Source organism: Dermacentor albipictus, chromosome 2 (genome assembly GCF_038994185.2).
Source record: "Dermacentor albipictus isolate Rhodes 1998 colony chromosome 2, USDA_Dalb.pri_finalv2, whole genome shotgun sequence".
Lineage (NCBI taxonomy): Eukaryota > Metazoa > Arthropoda > Arachnida > Ixodida > Ixodidae > Dermacentor > Dermacentor albipictus.
This window is the reverse complement of record NC_091822.1, coordinates 14969707-14994151: the sequence shown is the minus strand read 5'-3', so window position 1 is coordinate 14994151 and position 24445 is coordinate 14969707. Positions and strand designations below refer to the sequence as shown.

At 46.5% G+C, this 24445-nt stretch overlaps 2 protein-coding genes and 1 long non-coding RNA gene across 3 annotated transcripts in view; 1 reads left to right on the top strand and 2 right to left on the bottom strand.

The window, feature by feature from the left end:
- Window positions 1-2675: 2675 nt before the first annotated feature.
- On the bottom strand, window positions 2676-5609 carry LOC135910902 (uncharacterized). Its single transcript, XR_010567154.1, has 2 exons — window positions 5229-5609; window positions 2676-2896 (listed from the first exon to the last, which is right to left on the bottom strand). It is a non-coding gene; the product is annotated as an uncharacterized lncRNA (long non-coding RNA).
- The window catches only part of LOC135910900 (uncharacterized), a 30635-nt gene continuing 9080 nt past the window's right edge, over window positions 2891-24445 (top strand). The window contains exon 1 of the mRNA XM_070533485.1: window positions 2891-4463. Within this exon, the coding sequence (XP_070389586.1) occupies window positions 4401-4463 (63 nt within the window). The 5' untranslated portion in view covers window positions 2891-4400. The remainder of the gene's footprint in view (window positions 4464-24445) is intronic.
- On the bottom strand, window positions 5769-10138 carry LOC135910899 (uncharacterized). The gene is given in 5 exon segments (XM_065442967.2): window positions 5769-8601; window positions 8672-8803; window positions 8931-9006; window positions 9161-9328; window positions 9995-10138. Coding segments are annotated over 3 exon segments (1233 nt in total). The 5' UTR covers window positions 8982-9006; window positions 9161-9328; window positions 9995-10138; the 3' UTR covers window positions 5769-7551.

Here is a 24445-nt window from a genome sequence, read left to right as displayed (position 1 = left end):
ATCACTTCCGCTTTCCCTCCGTGGAGTCTAGCGATCCCTCTTGCGACGTGAATTTCACAGTCGAGGAGTAGACGGTGGTCGCCCTCGATAACGCCTTCTACGTCAACGAGTGTTTCGATGCCGACGGAAATAACAATGCTGCACTGCGGCGGGATGCTCAGTTGATCTTTGAGCGCACTCAACGCATGGTGAGTACGAGAGCTCTCCGGCCGTATCGCTCGATCTTCCGACAGCGTAATCGACTTCGACTTCAGGTCGATGATTGCGCCGTGTTGATTCAGGAAGTCCATGCCGATAATGCCGTCTCGTGAACACTGTTGGAGGATAACGAAGGTGGCAGCGTATAATTCTTTCCGTGCAGATACCAGTTGGCGTTATGACATGTCGTCCAGCTGTTCGAATTTCAGGGCCTTCCCATGCAGTCTTAACTTTATTCAACTGGGCTGCGATCAGTGTCGTAACGACAGGGGGGGCGCCGGGGGGCCGTGGGCCCCGGGTGCACGGGGCCAGTAGGGGGGGCGGGAGGTGTCATATACACCCGAAAATTGTCGATAACCTCGCCTTCCTCGGTTACACCGGGGGGAAGGGGGGGGGGCAGAAGAGCTAAGGGCCCCGGGTGCCAGACGACCTAGCTACGCGACTGGCTGCGATGGGTCCACTCATGACGGAGTAATTGGTTCCTGTGTTACTAAGGCGGTGACTGCGTGGCCCTCGAGAAGCACGTCGAGGTCGGTGGTTCTTTTTCTCGCGTTACGGTTAGCTCTTGGCATCGGATCACGGCTGCGTCGCGTTGACCGGTGGCTGGTACGTGACATCGTCAGGTCTTCTTTCGTCGGCGTATTCTTTGCTTCCAGACTTTTTCGGGACGGTGGCGTGTCATTGCTATGTCCTCGGGACAAGATCTTTGCCGTCTTCGTCGGCGGCGGAGGATCTTCCTCAGTTTGACGAACAGCAACCGCACTTCCATCGGTTGCTGCTTTTAGTTTTCCGGATATGGGCTAAAGGCATGGCCCCGGGCTGGTCCAGTGTATGGACGGCACGGCGGTGACAGGTAGCGGCCTGGTGAAGGCGAACAGGACGGTCGTCGAGGGCTCCACTGAGTAGCGGCTATGTAGTCGGCGATATCACGAGGGTGCCCCAAAGCTGCGGACGCGGCGCGTTGACGGCGAACCCTCGCAGTTCCATCTCCCGGTATGGGCATCGGCGGTAGACGTGACCCGTTTCTACGCAGTGCTAACCCACGAAACACGCAAGCAGCTATTTGATGTCTAAAAGATGTATTGAACAGCTAATTCAAAAGTCTAGTAGCTGTCTTCATCACGACAGTTTGTAGCCATGGACGTCTAGAAGTACTTCAGTAAGCCCTGCTAACGTTACGCTAAAAGTTGGTTAATGGAAAGCTTGACAAGAACTGAGGACTTCTTTTAGACATACTCTCAAATTTTTTCGGCAGCTGTTACAGTAACACGAGGTTTGCCCACAGTTACAATTTATTTTAGATGAGGCACGGACATCAGAAAAAACTTTTTGTATTGTCGGATAGAGTGCTACACAGGTAGTTTTTTTCAAATGTGAGCCATGGGAATAGTGTAGTACAGCCTCATTGGTCAATTAGCGCTTTTTACTTAGACCAATCAATTGAATGCCGCCTGTCAGAATTACTCTGCAAATAAAACAAGATCTGTATCTGATCTGTATCTGATCTGTATTGTATGCTGACAACATGCTGATGTTTGCCCATTGACCTAAACAAGACTATCTCTGCATGAAACACGTCATTATTGACAAAACTTCGCCCTGCTGGGTCTCCACCAAATTTAAATAGTTTCTAGCAGGGCAACATTATGTCAGTGATTATGCAGTTCAGGCAAAAATTACATGCTGATGTTTGCCCATTGACCTAAACAAGACTATCTCTGCATGAAACACGTCATTATTGACAAAACTTCGCCCTGCTGGGTCTCCACCAAATTGAAATAGTTTCTAGCAGGGAAACATTATGTCAGTGATTCTGCAGTTCAGGCAAAAATTACATCCTGGTTTCAGCTTCAGGGGGCACAATAGCATGACACCAGTATACGAAACAGAACGCTATGCTGTAATGAATTAAGGAATAAAGGATAGTACACATCTTGAAAAACGCTGCGAACCACTGATGTGCATGCTTCATTTAAAAGTAAATTATAACATACTTTGTAGGTGCCCCTTGTAAGGTAACGCCACATGCTTGCACAGTATCACGCAGAAATAATGGCCAGTTCTTCGGCACACCCTCCATTAGTGATTTCTTTGCACGTTGCATGTTACCGGAACTGAAAGATAAATCATGATATGCTGTTATTTTTTTTCATACACTGTACGATGAGTTTTTTTACCCTCCGTGGTTGCTCAGTGGCTATCGTGTTGGGCTGCTGAGCACGAGGTCGCGGGATCGAATCCCGGCCTCGGCGGCCGCATTTCGATGGCGGCGAAATGCGAAAACACCGGTGTACTTAGATTTAGGCGCACGTTAAAGAACCCCAGGTGGTCGCAATTTCCGGAGCCCTCCACTACGGCGTGCCTCATAATCAGAAAGTGGTTTTGGCACGGTAAACCCCATAATTGAACGATGAGTTTTTCATGCATAAAAGGTGATTGCAAGTGAAAATGCAGTAAGCCATCTACTTCACACCATGTCATATAGTCATACTTTATTACCTAATAAATTACAAAAGATGCAAAAACTCTAATTAACAAGAGTGACAAAAAGCAGCAAAGGTGATCATGGATAAATGTTGAAGAGGATTGCCGCCGCTGCCAGAGCAGGCCAGCCTTCGTAGGAGAGCACTGGCTGCCCACAAAAGCTTGCTGTCACAGGCCACGCGTGACGGTTCTTGTAGCCATAGGCAAGCAATACCTACACAGAAGCGGGAAAAAAGGCAAGAGAGGAAATGGGAGTGTTGAAATTGGACCTTCAATTAGCAATATGTGCGAAGAAGTTTGGCTCACATTAAAAATAAATTTAAGCACTCCTTTCCATTAAATTACGGGTATGTTAAGGTATACAGGTGATGATGTTTCTAATGGCTAGTATAGTTTCTGGCATATAGATATGAAGTTGCAGAGGAGAGTCAAAGTCAGCCTTGAAATTAATATATGGTATTTTGTGGCCAAAAAGCCACTTATCAACTTGTCAAACAAGTCTAAGAAGCTTCCTGCAAAATATAATCAATTTAAAACAGTAATCCACTCTGCAGGTAAATGATTTACCAACTTAATTAAAAAGTTAAATAGCGTTTTATATTGTTAAACTAAAAGCAACTTTGGCATTTTGCACTGCCTAGCTGTTGCCTTTTTTTAAACTTAAACATGACATAGAACAGAGTAAGCAGGTAGCATGCAAAGGACTGGTGATAAAGTAGTGTTCCAAAGTAACACTCCTAGCTGGATCAATCACTTTCGTTCATATATTTTCATATGACCCTAATTGGCTTAGGGCAATACCTCGCACGAATGATGCATCACCTTGGATGATGCGTCATACAAAATTGAAAGTATCTCATGATGTGATCAAACGATCATATGACCCTAATTGGCTTAGGGCAATACCTCGCACGAATGATGCATCACCTTGGATGATGCGTCATACAAAATTGAAAGTATCTCATGATGTGATCAAACGATAGCATTGCCCACTGTATTGGAAGTGTTAACACGCTGTTTGCGCGGGAAAGTGCAAAGTGATTCGTATAGATAGCAAATTCATGAGTGCATCTATAGCCTCAAATAATCCTGAGCATCTACGTTGACTCGCAATTGAGAAGCCACTGCACATAAAAAGGTGTATTCAAGTAATGGTCCATGCTAAATAATTGCCCACCTAGTGAAAAGTCAAATGTGGCAGGCTAATGGGCTTGGGCAAATAAACTGCCAAATTCTGATAACACCTCCAATGATATTATTGAAATAGGTGAAAAACATCACTGGTAAAATTATAGTTAAGACAAAATTTGAAGAGCACCTCTGGAAACTGCTGGAACCCTCAGCATCATGCCTGTTCTACATGCACATATGTTGCAGCACAATCTCTATCTCAGACGCAGGCGCCTCCACACATCACCACCGTTGTCTGCTTTTCGTTTGTGACGCGTCTTTGCGGGAGACGTGTCTCTTTTGCTGTTCTTGTGGCTTGTTTGAACGGGCGTCCCAACGTGGCCGACACCCGAAGCGCCAGCAGAAAGCGGGCCGCAAGCAAACAACGCAACGAGAGCGCAACGAGGAGTCACGCGCCGAACCAGTCCAAGGCCAACACCGGATCGCGGGAGCAGCAACCCCCGCCGCGGCTGACGCAGCAACATGACACGCAGCTGGCGTCGAAGCGGAAGCAAGCCCCCCAGGTGCCGGGAGGCGCCAACCACTCAATGTCGAGCCACAGGTCGCCGCAGCAGCGGCCACGGCCAATGGAGCAAGAACAGGACGAACGGGTGAGCTGGTCAGAGAGGCTTAAGCAACGTACCCCACTAGCTGACCCCCGAGTTCCACAACTCCAAGCCATGATTGCCCAACAAAACAAACAGCTTGCAGAACAAAGCGCTAAAATAGCACGAATGCAAGCACAGCTCGAACAATTCACGCAAAGCCGCAGCACGAACACACAAAGCGAACAAATCCCAGTGCCACAAGCACCGCAGCCAACACAACGGAACGATAACTTTGACACTACAATCACACCTGAAGTCATTGAGCTTCTTCACCATAAGATTGAACACGCAGTGCAGATTCACAAAGTCCAGATCGTAGCAGAAATGCATCAGGCCATCCAGGAATCAGAAGAACGGATGATGCAACACATGAAACAACTCATACAGGAGCTCCACTCCCACTGAAACCGTAAAAGGTGCGCCAACACGGAAGCAGGGCCGTCCAAAATGAGGCACCGCACAGACTATCTCGGTAGCGAGACGAGCTACGCGAGTACCTCTACATTTGCTTAATATGGCGAGACACCCCCGTGCAGCCGTAAACGAAAACCTCGAAATCTGGCAGTGGAGCTGTAGGGGATACAAACGAAAACGAGGCCTACTCAAACAGTTCATAGCCAATACACTAATCAAACCGGACGTAATATGCCTGCAAGAGATAGGCGCCGAGAAGACCCCATCCCTATCAAGATATTACACAATCTGTAAACCTCGCATGCCTACGGTGGCCATCCTCGTAGCAAAGAACATTACAGCCATCGAACATACCCTTCCGGACCCGGACATCGAGCACCTCGTTGTTGAGATTGTTCCGAACAAAAAAAGGCTCCGTGCAGACGGTGATACCGTCGGCGGACTGGTAGTGCCACTGAGCGGCTACGAGATAAACTCTGGTGGGAGATGTGGGCGCGCGAATTCGCGCGCGAATTCGGGCGCGGGAGCTTTGCGAGCCATGTCGAGCGGCGTGCCCACGTTACTGGCGACCGGTTTCGGCGAGCATAACGACCTAAGCTGTTTTTTCCGCGGCGGGAACCTTCGTAAAGGACGACTCCTTTTTGAAGCCGATGTGTATGACGTGAAAGAGCTGCTGCATGATGGAGGTTCGGAAATCACGGCAAAGTGCATACCGCAAACCAGAATCAACGCACCTGCGAGATCTGTCAAGATTGACGTAAGTTGATATTAACTATTATAAATCAATATTAATTATTTATATTAATATATTGATAAGTAATTATTAATATTAATTATATATTAAAATATTAATTGTATTGTTTGAGAGCTGAAAGTGAAATTTTTTAGGTTGACAAAAACAGAAGGGTGCTGGCGGCGAGATGCAATTGCCAGGCAGGAGTGGCTGGAAAATGCAAACACGCTGCTGCTGTCGCGCTGTTTGTGCAAACCACCACGTTCGACAGCAAAACAAGTCGACCACGAGCATGGGGCGTTCCTGCTTCCGGGAAAGATTACCCCAGGCACTCACTAGTCGAAGGCACCTTGAAAGAGCCTGGTAGGGTTTCATCACAACGCTCATCTGACTGAAAACGTTATTCACAAGGTTGGCAGATTGAAGAGCACTTATTAATGACCATGTTTTCACGTTTCAGTACGTGCCAAGAGTTTTCTCGTCACTCACGTCCTTCAATTCTTTGATAGCATAAATTGCCCACTAGTGGATGCCCTACGCGCAGAATCACAATGCTTACCTCCTGAGCCCACACAAGCCATCTCTCCTGGGTCACCTTCATTAAACCTATTTGACTGGGAACGAATTTACCAAATATTTCACTGCTTTTCTTCTGAGCTGCACGAGCGCAGGCTCATTCTGAAAAGAATCAACTTCATCGAGAGGTTAGTAATTTTTTTTTTTACCTGCACGACTGACCAATGCTTTTAATTGTAGGGTAGTCCACCATTCAGGCAGAGCTAAATGTTATATGAATTGCATAAACATGCAGAATTTCCGATCATTTCTTTTTGGCATTTCCCGTGTAGGTTGCCTGACCCACTTCTGCAAGTTTACAGAAAATACGTGGCAATACATAGCCACTTTCTGTACACGGACATTGGCAAACAAAGCTCTTTGGGGAAACGAAAGGTTTCCCAGAATTACTGCCGCAAAGATGTGACACATCGTTTATTTGGAATGGACAGGAAAGCATTTTTCTCAGTACATTGAGTGAATATTTATGATCAGTGATAAAACTTTTTTGTAGGCACACAGGATCCTGACTTGCCCTGAGGAGGGCCTTTATGACCGTGCAAAGCGCATGGTAATGGAGGTGCCCTTCAGTGGTCCCTCTGTCCAGTATGGAGTGGCAATGGAGCCAAAAGCTCGTGTAGCATTTCAGAAAGAGTATGAGGTGACAGTCGCAGAATTCGGATTAGTTGTGTGCCCCGAGGAGCCTTGGCTGGCATGTTCACCTGACGGCATATTTAGGTAAGGAGTTCCGCAAACTTATTTTGTTCAGACCACACCAGCGTGTTTCTTTTTCAGAGACAAATATGGAGAAACCGTCCTGCTTGAAATAAAGTGCCCGTACAGCCGTAGAAACACCACACTGAAGAATAAGCCCTTGCTAAATTACTTGTGTGGCGATGAAGTCATCTCCCTACGACGTAGTCATCAGTACTTCACTCAAGTTCAGATGTGCATGCATGTGCTGGGACTCGATGTGTGCCACTTTTATGTGTACTCGAGCGCAGACATGCTAATGATACCTGTTAAGAAAGACAGTGACTTCCTTCTGTCTGCAGTGCCAAAGCTGAGGCGCTTTTATTTTCAGCACTTTTTGAAGGCATTACATGAATGCGCAGGCCTGCGAGGCAAACCCAAAGAATGCAAATGTGGACTGCAAAACAAAACCGCACACACGCGAAAGGGCTGGAAGCATGCCATACCTGTGTATTCAAGCATAGACACATCAATAACGTGATCAACTTCCTGTCATCTGCACTGCCAAAACTGTGATATTTTGATACAATTAGAGATGTGCTGGCTGTGATACTTACACCAAAATATACATATATGTGGGTTGTGCAATAAATACACTTCATATTACGTCATTTGCAGGGCAATCCCCCTCTTCATTCACTGTTTTGCAAAGATAGGACTTTTCAAATTGGTTATTATAGCTATCATATGCAGGATTGCATCTGCATAAGATGTGAGTTCACACGGAATCTTATGTGTGATATCAAATATTTTCAGTCATTAAATGACCCTCTCAACATGTATTCGTACTAACGCAGTTTCATATGTTGCATTTACTTCCGATTCAGTGAACTGCTGACTACTAGTAAACGGTGGCATTACCAATGTCGCTTTCTGGGTACCGACACCTGTCTTTATGCCAGGAAAACCTTTGTCTGCTAAGACCAGGTCCCCTGGCTCTAGTAGCGACAGAAATCCAGACTCAACAGTTGCCACTGAATCTGTAGTCCGTCCTCCAAATCCTTTTGAGACAAAAGTGACCAGGCCGTTGGGTGCAATGCCAATTAAATATTTGATTGTATGCCTACTCTTGTAATGTGAATACCATAGGTTCTGTTTTTCCACTCCATTTGGGATTTCAGTTTCAAGCTCCGTGCAGTCAATAATTACTCTACAACTTGGGTAGTGCTCCTTGAATGCAGGTGGCATAGTTGACTGAATAACATTTCGTGACGGCCAGTAGACCCAACTTTTTGTCGCCACATTCAAATTCACGAGCATTCCCTTGAAGATTCGTGCTGCTGTGGTTCTGTGCACATCAAAAAGAGCTCCAAGGACAAAAAATGGCATGCCATGCCTCAACTTCATCAGAAATAACAGATGTTTGTCCTCAATGCACAACTTGCTCACGGCCCTCCTCATGGGTGGCAAAATCCTTAAAAGAAGAGCAAAAATGTTAAAACTGACAGCTGTTAAAGAATGAAACTTCTCTTCATCTTCGGTAACTGAGCTGTGACCAGCGAAAATGGGTTGTTTATACAAAGGCCCACAGCTTTTGTCAATAAATGTAGTGCTACATCTTCCCACGCCTGTAGTGCACACCTCCTTGTGGCTAATATAGCATGATGCATATTCATCGGTAAACTCAGAAGTGAAGGTGAATTCACTGCTGAAGGACGAGTGTCCATCTTCTGTCATTGTTGACACCTGGAAGTAATAAGTTAAAAGACAATTAGTAATCAAAACCCCAACCCTGACGTAGGATATGCTTTCTTACGTGAACAAATCGCAGGCCAGAATCAAAGAGAGCGCCTTCACTGCTGTCAGAAGACACTGGACTGTTGTCGCTGCCAGCAGCTTGAGCCTCCAGAATTATGGCCTCCACACTTTGCTCGTGTACATTAGCAGCCTATGAAATGTAAATGAACGAATAAATGAGCATTTATTTTAGTTTTTGCTGTACAAAAACCGTGGGCGATGAAAACAGGGCCTGGAAAAAAGCAGGCTTCATCGCCCACATAAATTAACTTCATTACCGCTTCAGCTGCTTGTCCATGCACCTCAGCAGTCTGCTTGTCCAGCAGCATCCTTTGCTCTTGCCTTCTTATTTTCCTAGTGGGATTGAAGTGCATTTACAGAATAAACAGAGATTTCAATGTTCACCTAGTCCAAAAAGAGTTGAAAGTCGCATAATATATCACACAGATCTTGAGTAACTGTGAGCAAAGAGCTCTGTATGATAATGTTAATGTGGATCCCTTCTTACCTGACATAGCGGTCTTCAGTGAGTGGGCCAGGTACTGCCCTGTATGTAGCAGGAAATATGGAGGGGTAGTAGGCTGGATGTCCCTCTTCATTCACCTTTACACCGCCCACAATGTGTTTGCTGCAGATCCTTGTGTATGGAGTAGGTCGCCAGCCTGCGCCGTCCTTGCTGCGGACAAAACAGTTTGTGTGGGCAACAACCACAAAAAAAATCGTAAACTGTGTGGTCTGACGCCTGGAATCGACGCATGTGTCATGAAGGACCTCGTAGTGGAGGTCTCCCGACTAATTTAAGCCACCTCAGATACTTTAACATGCACTGACATCGCACAACACACGCGTTTAGCGTTTAAAAACACCTATCCTCCTCGATCAACATCTCAACCTCATCGTTAGACGATACCTGTGGTGTCCAAACTGTTTGTGCTAGACTCCATCGAAACGCAGCTGCCACAGGCGGGGCCGAACCGGCTTCGTCGGGACAGTAGTCTAGCGCCTAACACCTGAGCTACGATGGCGGGGCAATAACGACACAAAAAATGACGCGAACCCTAACACATCAGGCCAGTTAAGGCAACGTGCCACGAAGCAAACGCTAAGATATCTGTAGCCAAAATTGCATATTCTAAGCTCTGTGTGTTCAACGGGTAGTGTTTACAACCCTGTTAGAGTTTAAGGCGAATAACAGGCGATCTCATTCCAACTTCGCTTATGACTATCAAAATAATGCATTGTATCTCGTACAGTAATGTGAAGGAAGCATCCTGAACGATAAGCAAATGAATGCAACAACACATGAACGGCGCACGTTTGGTAGGGTGCTGCTGCGACTCACAAATTGCTCTTGTCGTCGATTGCTGGATCGCTGGATTGCTCTTGTCGTCGGACAAGAGCAATCCAGAGTTCCCGTCGCTTCGCTTCGTACGGCTTGCTGGGGAACCTAAAAAAACTTGTTCCAGGCAAGTTCGCGTAGGTGCTGTGGCAATTCACAACGCAGCCATTCACGTTAGAACGCGGCATGTTGCTGTTGCAATCCACAACGGACGCACTCAGACCGCTCAAACACACACACGCTCAGAGAGCTTCGCGCGCGCGTCTCCCACCAGCTCATCGCATTCCGCCGCGAGGGGCGCCCTCGTCTGCGCCGCAGTTACTCTTGCACGGAGCCTATAAACAGCCTAAACCCATGAGGCTAGATTTCACCAACATCATCACAGAAGGCTACAACCTCGCAGAACCAAACCAAATGGTCATTGTAGGCGACTTTAACTCCCCCCACACAGAATGGGGGTACCGTTCAAATTCGCACAAAGGAGATTCCATCCCTAATGCACTCACTGTGCTGGACATGCAACTCCACCAATCCGCTATACCCAACAAGGGAGGGAAACAGCGTCACCCGCGACACATGCCCCGACCTCACCATAGTCAAAAATGTCAAAGAAGCTACGTGGTCCAACCTGGGGGAGACCCTTGGGAGCGACCATTGCATCATAAGCACCTCTATCTCAACTACAAAAATCAGAAGAAATCTTGGCATAGCAAGAATCACTGATTGGACCCAATTCCGTGCAATCACCACAGACAAGTGTCAAAAGATCACGTATATCACAGAATGGACTGACGGTATCTGTAAGGCACACGAAGAGACCACGGAGACTATACAACGTACTCTAGAAACTCCAGAAGTCGACACACACCTCATTCAGCTATGGCAGCAACGTCGCCCGTTGATACGAAGGTGGAAACGTCAAAAACTAAACAGGCAACTACGCCTACGAATCGCTAACATCACGGAAGAGGCGCAAAACTACGCCACTGAATTGGCACAGCAAAATTGGCACCAGTTCTGTGAATCTCTCAAAGGGACATTAGGAACCTCAAAAACATGGACCGTCTTAAGGAACCCAATTGATCCCGCAAAATCGAAATCCAAAGCAAACAGAACTCTCAAACGCATCGCTCACACCCTTGGGTATAATAGGGCAAATCGACCAAAAAAACTGATTTTTTGATTTCATCAGTAAAAAATAATACACACTGTGGGGAGCAAAACAGTGCAGCGGCGAGCGCGTAGGAGCGCTCTAAGCCATTTAAAAATGGCGTCAAAAAGCGCGCCGCCTGGTATTTAAACGTGACAGACGCGAGGCTTTGTTTACATGTTATTCTCCATCATTTTTTCAGTGTTTACGTAATTATGTTTACTTCATGTTTACGTTTACGTAAACATGAAGAAAGGCTTTGGGGAAGACACCAAAAAAGCCAGAAAATTTCTGTACTCTGCTGGTGCATGCTGAACGGTTGTCGTGAAGGTGCAAACATAAAAATGCGTTTTTCTCAAAATAACTTTTTTCAAAATTTTCGGCACTTGATGTACCTTTTCTGGAAAACTACTCAGCCCATTACGCTTAAATTTTCCCAGAATATACTCACATCCCTTGCAAGTAATATGAACCTAAATGTGTGAAGAAAATCACTGGGTTATAACTAAAAAAAAGAAAACATTATTAGAAAGACCCTCCACAGTACGAGACGTGTGACGGCTATATTTTTTTTCTTGTGACGTAAATGTAGCAAAGCATTTTTAAAGCTTGCAGTTAAACCCACTATTATACAGAATTATTGTGCGAAATTTCACGGTCATGCTGTTTTTTGTTTCTGAGAAAAGGTACATTTTATTTTCCATCATAGCTTAAAATTTGGTTCTCAACTACACAAAAAATAAAAAGGCCTGCAGTAAAAAATTACACCAATTAAGGCCAACACTATTGCTATTGAGCGTGCAGAATTTCACGCTAATATATAAAACAGTTGTTGAGATGTAAAGCTGAAACCAAGATAGTTCATGCACCCTACCATACCCCCTTAAGGAACCCAATTGATCCCGCAAAATCGAAATCTAAAGCAAACAGAACTCTCAAACGCATCGCTCACACCTTTCCAGGCGACGATGGAGCTTTATTAGAAGCATTACAAGACAAATGCATTGGTGCAACTTGGACGACTATTCCTCCATGCACACAGCGATACGCAGGACGCGCCAACAAAGAGCTGGACGCCCCCATAACCGAATCCGAAGTATACGCAGCCGCACGAGCCTGCACCAAGTACACCGCAGCCGGCGCTGACAAAATTAACAACGCCATGATTCGCAACCTCAGCCAGGAGCAAATCGAAAAGCTAACCCAATATATCAACGACTCTCTGTGGCAAAAGAACATCTTACCACCAGAGCGGAAGCATGTCGAGATCAAAGTCATACCCAAACCAGGGAAGCGACCAACAATCGATGCCCTGCGACCCATCTCATTAACATCATGTATGGGCAAACTCTATGAAAGTGTAATACAGAAACGCCTCCAAAATTACATTGAAGACAACAACCTCTTTCACCCATCCATGATCGGCTTCAGATCGGGGTTATCCATATAAGACGCCTTCCTACTCATCCGAGAGGAGGTCTTGACCAACATACCAAGAGGCGGGGAACATCTAATCATGGCACTCGACCTCAAAGGCGCCTTTGATAACGTATCGCACCAAGCCGTACTCGAGAAGCTATCGAACATCAACTGTGGCGAGCGCATATATGAATACGTCCGAACGTTCCTGTCAAACCGAACGGCCACCAAGGCATGGGAGAAACACGATCTGACCCACAGGCTATGCCTAACAAAGGCACACCGCAGGGGTCAATTATATCACCCCTCCTATTTAACATCGCCATGACCAGAGTCGCTAGGGCATTACAGGCCATACCCAACATAGGGTTCACCTTATATGCCGACGACATCGCGGTGTGGACAAGGACAGGCTCCCTCGCGGAGCAGGAGCACCATCTCCAACAAGCCGCCACTTGTGTTGAAACAACAGCGCACCAGTGTGGCTTGAAATGCTCTCCGGAGAAATCCCAAGTAATTCGCATCAAGGGGTACAATTACAAGACCCAAGACCCCATCCACATTAAACTTCAAGGAGAACTCATCCAAGAAGTATCACTCATCCGAATACTCGGCATTTGGCTACAATCTGACCGCAAGGCCACACACGCCATCACACTACTCAAAATATCCGCCACACAAGTATCGCGCATGATACGGCGCGTGGCAAGAACCCGTAAAGGCATGAAGGAACAAGACACCATGAAATTGGTTCAAGCGCTTATTATCAGCCGACTGTCCTACGGCATTCCATATCTCCCACTCCTTAAAGCAGAACGAACCACAATTGATGCCATCATTAGGACATCTGTTAAAAATGCACTAGGCCTCCCACCATATACCGCCAACCACAAGCTTGAAGCTCTGGGAGCGCATAACACTTTCGACGAAATCCAAGAAGCAGTTCTCCTATCTCAGCGGGAACGCCTACTCAAGAGGGAAACGGGTAGACTAATACTTCAACGAGTCGGCTACCCAGTGGACTTACGCGTCATACAATCTACCACTAACATTCCAACAGAAGACAGAGCACGCCTGCACGTAGCTCCCATCCCAAAGATCATGTCCCACTTCTGCGAAGGCAAAAGAACAGCAAGAGTGAACTACATAAGACGGACAATGGGAAGAAGCGGTAGGGCCGTCTACGTAGATGGAGCCTTGTACGGACCTCCCAATGGACATGCAGCGGTAGAAACTGTGGTGGGATCCAATCATCAAGAAATCACAAGTCTAACCATATCAAACTGCTCCGTCCTGGAAGCAGAAGTGGCTGCGATAGCACTCGCCATACAACACGGTAATGCTATCAAACAATCCCTTCATATTATCAACGACTCGCAGGCGGCTTGTCGGCTCCTCCTAGCAGGAAGAAGCCATAAAAGACTGCTCCACCTTGTTCAAAGCAGCCCAGGATCAAATACTCACGTTAAACACCAGATCACTTGGACCCCTGCACACGCAGGGTTGGAAGGGAACGAGATAGCTGACGGTCTAGCTCGAGGTTACACTAGCCGAGCGGATCAAAACACAATCTCCCCCGACCACTCACTACTTCAACCAATGTCAACAGTTTATAATATTAGGCTCCATCACCAACGCCTCATGCGCCAGTTCCTACCACCACCACATAGACTGCGCAGGAAGCCCGCGACTGGAGACAACTCCAGACGGACACTTTCCCCAAACTGTATAAATATCACATTCTGTTTCCGGAACGCTACAGACCTACCTGCCCATGGTGCGACGGTCACCCCACCGCCTTCCATGTTACGTGGGGGTGCACGGGGGACAAACCCATACACTTACGAACACTTCAAACGAAGGAGCAGTGGGAGGCCTCTCTGTCTAGCTCGGACCTGACAACCCAGCGCAGCGTGGTGCAGCAGGCAAGGGCAGCAGCACAGGCCATAGCGGCTCTGAAATGAGTTCTCCATCCGCCGCCCAAGTCTTCGACAACTACTTCTTTCCCTTTGAAATAAATTTTTCTACTACTACTCCACACATCACTGTGTGATTTCCTAACAATAAGGTTAAAAAAAACTCTGGCACAAGCTACCTGATGTGATTCATTTTGCAAGTGCCAGCAAGTGCTGACGGTGGTAGTGCCAAATTGAAGTTCATCCTTGTATGGAAGCCTCGGCCAATATTTTATCAATTGTAGCGAGAAAGCATACCTTTTACATCACACATAAATCTTAAATTAGACTGCTTGCTGATGCTGTACAGTAAATTCCTGTAAAGAAACTAAATCACACAGAAAACATTTAGAATACAGAACTAATCACATACTGGCTTGAATACATTTGTGCATTAGGGAAGCAAGGTGTAATGTATACTGTTGTAGCAAATTTTTACTCATGTATGGAATACTCGTATGACACAACAGAGTTAATTTTTGAGTTCTTACATAGCAGGGAGTACCCACAGGTAAATTTTGTAAGGCTTAGGGAAACTAATTATTAGTAGAACTGTGTATGTACACTGGCACTGAGAACTTGGTTATAATACTGGCAGCTTATAAGCGACCAGTGCAAAAAATACCCATTTGTGAGACACCAACTAGCTATTTTACCACGAAGCGCTCGTTGGCCTTAACCCATATACAAATCACTGAGAGGAGCACAGAGGGCGCAGTACATTGGCTTACACTCATCATGGTGAGGTCCTGTCATCCAGCTAGCGCCAAGGTATCCAGCCGTCTATGGAGTGAAAGGAACAAACTAAGAGATCATCAAGTCAGTTGACAGATTTGCAAATTACAAATGAGGCGACCAAGTCACAGTCATTCATTAATAAGGCAAGTAGTTGTGATAGCACTCCCACATGAAGTGCCTACTAGGCTAAAAGCTTTGCTGCTTATTTAGAACAAAACACAAGTGAAATTTGTACATCCGCAGACGACTGCATTTGGAATTTTATAGATAAAGTAAACATTGCATTTAATTTTTTTGTTTTGTTATAAAGTGGGAACGCTACAAGCTGCATAGTCACTGACACACGCGGGCGCGCATGCAACGCTGTAACCCATGCAAGAACAAAACGGCACAAGGACTTGGAGTACGCTTAAGCTTCGCCTTCAAGAGTGGAATGTGATAGCGTTATCGCACCCCATTCGCACCGCCCACTCATTCGCTCGGCATGCTCTTGAGTCACACAAAGACGAAACATGCGCTTGAGCAAGCGGAACGAACCAAAGAAATTGGTGTCTCAGCGGGAGAAACGATGTACGCGAGCCAAACGTCGTGATCGGCACGGACAGCCGGGCCGCGACGCGCCATGAAGGGGGACGCGATCATGGAGCTGACGTCTCGATGGGATCGTCCTCTATCTCGCTTGGGAGCACCACGCAGACGTACGACTCCTCGCCAGCAGCACGGCACACATCGCAGGGGACGCTTTCCCACCAGACGCGCTACGACGCAGCGATAACGTCAGAGGCGTCCCGCATCGGACGCTGCACCTAGGAATCGCGCTGTGAGCGGGAAGAGGAGCCATGTCGCCTCCTAAGACGAGTGTTCGAGTGACGCACGCTGAAAGTTGGAAGGGGAGAGAACGAGAAAACTTATTAAATGCAAGGGTATTGGGGCATCCTCGCACCGGTCACCGCACGGCCCCAATGCGCTCAAACGAGACGAAGGGAAGGAGCGGGCGAGTGGCGCGCCACATGTCGGGGCAGCACCGTACATTGCGAGGAGGCGGTCTTCTACGTTTGCCGCAAGATGGCTCTGCGTGTGCGCCAAGCGCACAAAAATGTAGCAGAAACGTACCTCGCTACTCATTTAACTGCGACTTCTGTGATTTACATGCTCATAGTTACCTATATACACCGCAGTATAACTTTCTACGGCACGTTTGTAAGGCAACACCGCATTCATTAGAGGCGCTTCTGTCCCGCTTTGCACCACCAAACTCATGGCTGAGTGGCCATAAAAACTCAGCCATGAGTTCAATGGTTCATCATCATCATCAGCCTGGTTAAGCCCACTGCAGGGCAAACGCCTCTCCCATACTTCTCCAACAACCCCGGTCATGTACTAATTGTGGCCATGCCGTCCCTGCAAACTTTTTAATCTCATCCGCCCACCTAACTTTCTGCCGCCCCCTGCTACGCTTCCCTTCCGTTGGATGCCAGTCCGTAACCCTTAATGACCATCGGTTATCTTTCCTCCTCGCTATACATGTCCTGCCCATGCCCATTTCTTTTTCTTAATTTCAACTATGATGTCATTAACTCGCGTTTGTTCCCTCACCCAATCTGCTCTTTTCTTATCCCTTAACGTTATACCTATCATTCTTCTTTCCATAGCTCGTTGCGTCGTCCTCAATTTGAGTAGAACCCTTTTCATAAGCCTCCAGGTTTCTGCCCCATACGTGAGTACTGGCAAGACACAGCTATTATACACTTTTATTTTGAGGGATAATGGCAACCTGCTGTTCATGATCTGAGAATGCCTGCCAAACGCACCCCAGCCCATTCTTATCCTTCTGATTATTTCCGTCTCATGATCCGGATCCGCCGTCACTACCTGCCCTAAGTAGATGTATTCCCTTACCACTTGCAGTGCCTCGCTACCTATTGTAAATTGCTGTTCTCTTCCGAGACTGTTAAACATTACTTTAGTTTTCTGCAGATTACTTTTTAGACCCACTCTTCTGCTTTGCCTCTCCAGGTCAGTGAGCATGCATTGCAATTGGTCTCCCGAGTTACTAAGCAATATCATCAGCGAATCGCAAGTTACTAAGGTATTCTCCGTTATCTTTTATCCCCAATTCTTCCCAATCCAGGTCTCTGATTACCTCCTGTAAACAGGCTGTGAATAGCATTGGAGAGATCGTATCTCCCTGCCTGACGCCTTTCTTTATTGGGATTTTGATGCTTTCTTTATGGAAGATTACTGTGGCTGTGGAGCCGCTATAGATATCTTTCAGTATTTTTACATACGGCTCGTCTACACATGGTTCAAATCGGGACAAAAGCGCCTCTAGTGAATGCGGTGTTGCCTTAGAAACGTGCCGTAGAAAGTTATACTACGGTGTATATCGGCAATTATGAGCATGTAAATTACAAAAGTCGCAGTTAAACGAGTTGCGAAGTTTTTATGGTCATGTAATATTCACATTGTAGTTTCTTTTGCCAAGCCGGTAATAAAAAAAAGCTCATGGCTGAGTGGTAGCGTCTCCGTCTCACACTCTGGAGAACCTGGTTCGATTCCCACCCAGCCCATCTTGCAAGTTGTTTTGTTTACGAATTGCCTTCCGCCATTTTTCGCTCACGGCCAACGCCGCCGATGTCGACGACACCGACTTTTCTGCGACACTGCTCCTTAGCGCTCTCACGTTAAAATAGCGCGAGTTCAGTCTGGTTCAGGATTACAGCCAGCGCGTCGTCTTCGAATGCACTCCCTTCGGTTGGTTCATGCTACGTTAACCACAGACTAACAAGCAGGTCAAAGTTCTGATTGGTGTTGTGGAAGTCGTGGAACGCGGTAATGCTGAACTGTTGAACACAAGCATAAACCTCGCATAAAAGTAAAGATGACTAAAACCCGCAGGGCACAAGAGTCCATCCACCAAGGAATGTCGCGGGTAACACCTAAAAATATTCACATTCTTGAAGAAAAACGAAGTGCAATGTATTTCACTTACCGGAAAATGCGTTATCCGAAGGTGCGACGTACAAAGACGCACCGAGACACGAAGGCGGCGAACGCAGATCCCGCCATTCTGGTAGTAAGCCGTCGGCGAAAACACGCAATACAGCCGATGTCACGAAGCACTGATGCAAAACACACAGTAAACACCATCAGCACAGCTAAACTACTCCAGTTAACGGCCAGTATAAATGTACAGGACGGCCTAGAATGACACACAACTGGCATAACGAACCCACGACCGAGACATGGCGGGGGGGGGGGAGGGGAAGGGGCGGCCGTGGCCGTTTTTTCAACCTTCCTGCCTCCCAGTGTTTCCAGCACGGAATGAGATGCCTGACGAATTTGGAGCGTGTCTACTTGCCTGCCGCCTAAGTGTTCGCAACGCGGTGGCTGACACCACTCTGGTCACTGCGACACCGGCGTTTCGCCCCTGCTACTGTCAGTACCTGCTGCGCGAGCATAAAAGAATGGTTCCCAAGAGTCGTGTGCGCGCCCCGATGGAAAACAACAACACGCCTTTGATTGTTGAAGTTTGGTGTGAAATTATTTAACATTAAACCCAACTTATTCCGTTGCTTCCAACGAGTTCGATTTGCCTGTGGCGTCTTTTATTCGCTAACGCCGACGGTAACCGCACTTTCAACATGTCGTTTGGCATTTTATGCACTTTTAGTCAAAAAGATCTAAGTTCTTGAGTCAGACGCTCTGAATGTGTTTACCGAAATAGACTCTAGTGACACCAGTAATGGGTTTTGCCGCAGATAGAACATATACTAGCATATTCCAAGTGTTTAGAAGAAATTCTATTATCAGTCTTATAGACCAAGACGTCTATAGTCATTGGTAGCCGTTTCAAGAGGTTTTTAAAAGGTTCTTTGTTTCGTGGGAACAGGGCGGGCTGTGGTCAAGAGCGCGCCAGACGTCTGTCTTCCTTGAACAGTTACGCTGGACGACGGGTGGGCGAGCTTGCGGCAGCGGCGGACGGCGGAACTGCGTCGTTGCAGCGCTCTGTTGCGTTGACAGCGGGCGACGGCGGCGTAGCTCATCGCTTCAGGCTGGGCTTGTGGCGATTTCGGCTGGCCTTCGGAAAGTTCCAGTGACCGCTGAATTTCTTCTCTCTCGACGTCAGCGATCGAGGCAACCTGAGGCTGGGATCTTGGGAACATCCTCTGAAGTTCCTCTCGCACGACCGCTCTGATAGCCTCGCGTAAGTCGTCGGTGCCCAATGATTGAACTTCGGCGTAGCTTGCTGGGCTTGCGCGGCGGTTGAATTGCCGGTTCAGAATTTCAAGTCTTCTCGACGCTTGTGGCCTTGTGAAGGAACTCTTCGACGGCTTTCGGTGGTTTTTGTGTCATTCCGGCGAAAAGTTCTTGCTTGACGCCACGCATGAGTAGGCGAAGCTTTTTCTCCTCGGATATTTCGGGGTCGGCGTGGCGGAACAGGCACGTCATCTCCTCGATGAAGATCGTTATGTTTTCGTTGAGTAGTTGTACTCGGTCTTCTAGCATAGCTTCGGCCCTTTCCTTGCTTACGACGCTCGTAAAGGTCCGCAGGAAGCCGCTACGGAACAGGTCCCACGTTGTCAGGGTCGACTTCCGGTACTCAAACCACGTTCTGGCGGCGTCTGTTAAGACGAAGTATACATGCCGCAGTCCCAGTTGTTGAGAGTTGCGATTCCATCATACGTCACCAGCCAGATTTCTGGGTCTTCAGACGATGATCCATGGAAGGTTGGTGGGTCCCGAGGTTGTTGTAGCAGAATGGGGGACGCTGGGGCAGCCATCTGGGTTGCTGACTTGAACTTGATTCCTCCGGTATTCTCGGGAAGAGGTCCTTATCCAGGTAGCAGTCCTTGCTGCCTGTGGCTAGTTCGCTAGTCCTTGGCGACATTGGTGTTGTCGTCGGGTTTCGGGCTTGGATCGCGGCTTTGCGGGGGCGTTCTGTACATGAACGCACCAGCATCACAGATAGCCAGACACATCCATTAGATGTGCATAATATGCTACGCCTTGGAGATTCAGTACGTCCATTAGATATTCAGATTTATTCAGAAAACGTTACATGGATGTACTAAGGATCATCACAAATGCACCCGTAACATGTAAGTAGTAGGTTGTGGGGATGTCAGTGCTGGATATATGTAACATCTAATAGATGTCTACAACATCCTGTAGATGTATTTATTACATCTGATAGATATACACAACATCCAACAGATATTTACTACATGTAATGGATATCCACATTAACCACACTTACGTCCATAAAACATAATTTGTACTATTTTTGGCTGTTTCTTTTATTCGTCATGCATGAATACTCTGGGCCTCTTCAATTTGTTGTCCCAGACTGCTTCGGACACTATTACGGCCAGTGATGAATGGCGGATGGAGCTTTTCGGACAGTCCTGGACTGTTTCAGACAATAAATCAAAGTGCCACGATTACTAAGCGAAGAGAAACTCAAGTTGTCACCACCAGCCTTTTTATTGTGAAACCTCTTATTGGTATAAACCATTTGACAAGTACGTAAGGATGTACACACTATTTGCATTTAAATACGTTAGAACATTATCTGGTGAGGCGATTCTAGCAGTGTTATTGGAGGAATTAGAGGGTAGTAAATGGGATATAATAGGGGTCAGTGAGGTTAGGAGGACAAAAGAAGCATATACAGTGCAAAAAGCGGGCACGTTCTGTGCTACCGGGGCTTAGCGGAGAGACGAGAACTAGGAGTCGGATTCCTGATTAATAAGGATATAGCTGGTAACATACAGGAATTCTATAGCATCAACGAAAGGGTGGCAGGTCTTGTTGTGAAACTTAATAAGAGGTACAAATTGAAGGTCGTACAGGTCTACGCCCCTACATCCAGTCATGATGATCAGGAAGTCGAAAGCTTCTATGAAGACGTGGAATCGGCGATGGGTAGGGTCAAAAAATATACTGTACTGATGGGCGACTTCAATGCCAAGGTAGGCAAGAAGCAGGCTAGAGACAAGGCAGTGGGGGAATATGCCATAGGCACTAGGAATAGCAGGGGAGAGTTATTAGTAGAGTTTTCAGAGGAGAATAATATGCTGATAATACTTTCTTCCGCAAGCAGGATAGCCTAAAGTGGACGTGGAGGAGCCCGAATGACGAAACTAAAAATGAAATAGACTTCATACTCTGCGCTAACCCTGGCATCATCCATGATGTGGACGTGCTCAGCAAGGTGCGCTGCAGTGACCATAGGATGGTAAGAACTCGAATTAGCCTAGACTTGAGGAGGGAACGGAAGCTGGGAACGGATGAACTCGCGTTTGTTCCCTCACCCAATCTGCTCTTTTCTTATCCCTTAACGTTACACCTATCATGGAAAGAAGAATGATAGGCGTAACGTTAAGGGATAAGAAAAGAGCAGATTGGGTGAGGGAACAAACGCGAGTTAATGACATCTTAGTTGAAATCAAGAAAAAGAAATGGGCATGGGCAGGACATGTAGTGAGGAGGCAAGATAACCGATGGTCATTAAGGGTTACGGACTGGATTCCAAGGGAAGGGAAACGTAGCAGGGGGCGGCAGAAAGTTAGGTGGGCGGATGAGATTAAGAAGTTTGCAGGGACAGCATGGCCACAATTAGTACATGACCGGGGTTGTTGGATAAGTTTGGGAGAGGCCTTTGCCCTGCAGTGGGCGTAACCAGGCTGATGATGATGATGAGGAGGAGGAGGAGGGAACGGAAGAAACTGGTACATAAGAAGCCAATCAAAGAGTTAGCGGTAAGAGGGAAACTAGAGGAATTCCGGATCAAGCTACAGAACAGGTATTCGGCTTTAACTCAGGAAGAGGACCTTAGTGTTGAAGCAATGAACGACAATCTTATGGGCATCATTAAGGAGTGTGCAATAGGAGTCGGTGGTAACTGCGTTACACAGGATACCAGTAAGCTATCGCAGGAAACGAAAGATCTGATAAAAAAACGCCAATGTATGAAAGCCTTTAACCCTACAGCTAGAATAGAACTGGCAGAACTAAGTTAATGAACAAGCGTAAGACAGCTGACATAAGGAACTATAGTATGGATAGAATTGAACATGCTCTCTGGAACGGAGGAAGCGTAAAAGCAGTGAAGAAGAAACTAGGAATAGGTAAGAATCACACATTTGCATTAAGAGACAAGGCCGGCAATATCATTACTGATATGGATGAGATAGTTCAAGTAGCTGAGGAATTCTATAGAGATTTGTAAAGTACCAGTGGCACTCACGGCTATAATGGAAGACAGAATATTCTAGAGGAATTCGAAATCCCACAAGTAACGCCGGAAGAAGTAAAGAAAGCCTTGGGAGCTATGCAAAGGGGGAAGGCAGCTGGGGAATATCAGGTAACAGCAGATTTGTTGAAGGATGGTGGGCACACTGTTCTAGAAAAACTGGCCACCCTGTATACACAATGCCTCATGACCTCGAGCGTACCGGAATCTTGGAAGAACGCTAATATAATCCCAATCCATAAGAAAGGGGACGCCAAAGACTAGAAAAATTAGAGACCGATCAGCTTACTGTCTGTGCCTACAAAGTATTTACTAAGGTAATCGCAAAGAGAATCAGGAACACCTCAGACTTCTGTCAACCAAAGGACCAGGCAGGATTCCGTAAAGGCTATTCAACAATTGACCATATTCACACTATCAATCAGGTGATAGAGAAATGTGCGGAATATTACCAACCCTTATATATAGCTTTCATTGATTACGAAAAAGCGTTTGATTCAGTCGAAACCTCAGCAATCATGGAGGCATTACGGAATCAGGGTGTACACGAGCCACATGTGAAAATACTGAAAGATATCTATAGCGGCTCGACAGCCACCGTAGTCCTCCGTAAAGAAAGCAACAAAATCCCAATAAGGAAAGGCGTCAGACAGGGAGATACGATCTCTCCAATGCTTTTCACAGCATGTTTACAGGAGGTATTCAGAGACCTGGAGTGGGAAGAATTGGTGATAAGAGTTAATGGAGAATACCTTAATAACTTGCGATTCGCTGATGATATTGCCTTGCTTACTAACTCAGGGGTCCAATTGCAATGCATGCTCACTGACCTGGAGAGGCAAAGCAGAAGGGTGGGTCTAAAAATTAAGCTGCAGAAAACTAAAGTAATGTTCAACAGTCTCGGAAGAGAACAGCAGTTGACGATAGGTAGCGAGGCACTGGAAGTGGTAAGGGAATACATCTACTTAAGGCAGGTAGTGACCGCGGATCCGGATCATGAGACTGAAATAATCAGAAGAATAAGAATGGGCTGGGGTGCGTTTGGCAGGCATTCTCAAATCATGAACAGCAGGTTGCCGCTATCCCTCAAGAGAAAAGTATATAACAGCTGTGTCTCACCAGTACTCACGTATGGGGCAGAAACCTGGAGGCTTACGAAAAGGGTTCTGCTTAAATTGAGGACGACGCAACGAGCTATGGAAAGAAGAATGATGGGTGTGAGGTTAAGGGATAAGAAAAGAGCAGATTGGGCGAGGGAACAAACGCGAGTTAATGACATCTTACTTGAAATCAAAAAAAGAAATGGGCATGGGCAGGACATGTAATGAGGAGGGAAGATAACCGATGGTCATTAAGGGTTACGGGGTGAATTCCAAGGGAAGGGTAGGGTAGCAGGGGGCGGCAGAAAGTTAGGTGGGTGGATGAGATTAAGAAGTTTGCAGGGACAACATGGCCACAATTAGTACATGAACAGGGTAGTTGGAGAAGTATGGGAGAAGCCTTTGCCCTGCAGTGGACGTAACCAGGCTGATGATGATGATGACAATGGCAGACTGCAGCTGTCTCACGAAAATAAAGTGAACACTAAAAATACAACATAATGCCATCTCTTGGATTTTGAAAGGCACAATGAGCACTTAACACACGAATCAATACAAAAATAATACTTGTGCATAACAGCTAAGCATAAACATGCTAAAGGATAAAATAAAACAGTAAATGTAATGCTTGAAAAGAAACACCTTTTTCATAAAATAATGATTTCTTAGGTGAGCAACAGCGCAGTGTTAGCTGCATTCTCTCCAGTAAAATAAAACACAGAGGGCACATATGAGACTTAATTCTCATGAACACAAACAATTCACATATGGAAACATCAAATCACTATTTGACTAGCCTTGTATTCAGTAAAACAAATAGAAACAACGTAGTAA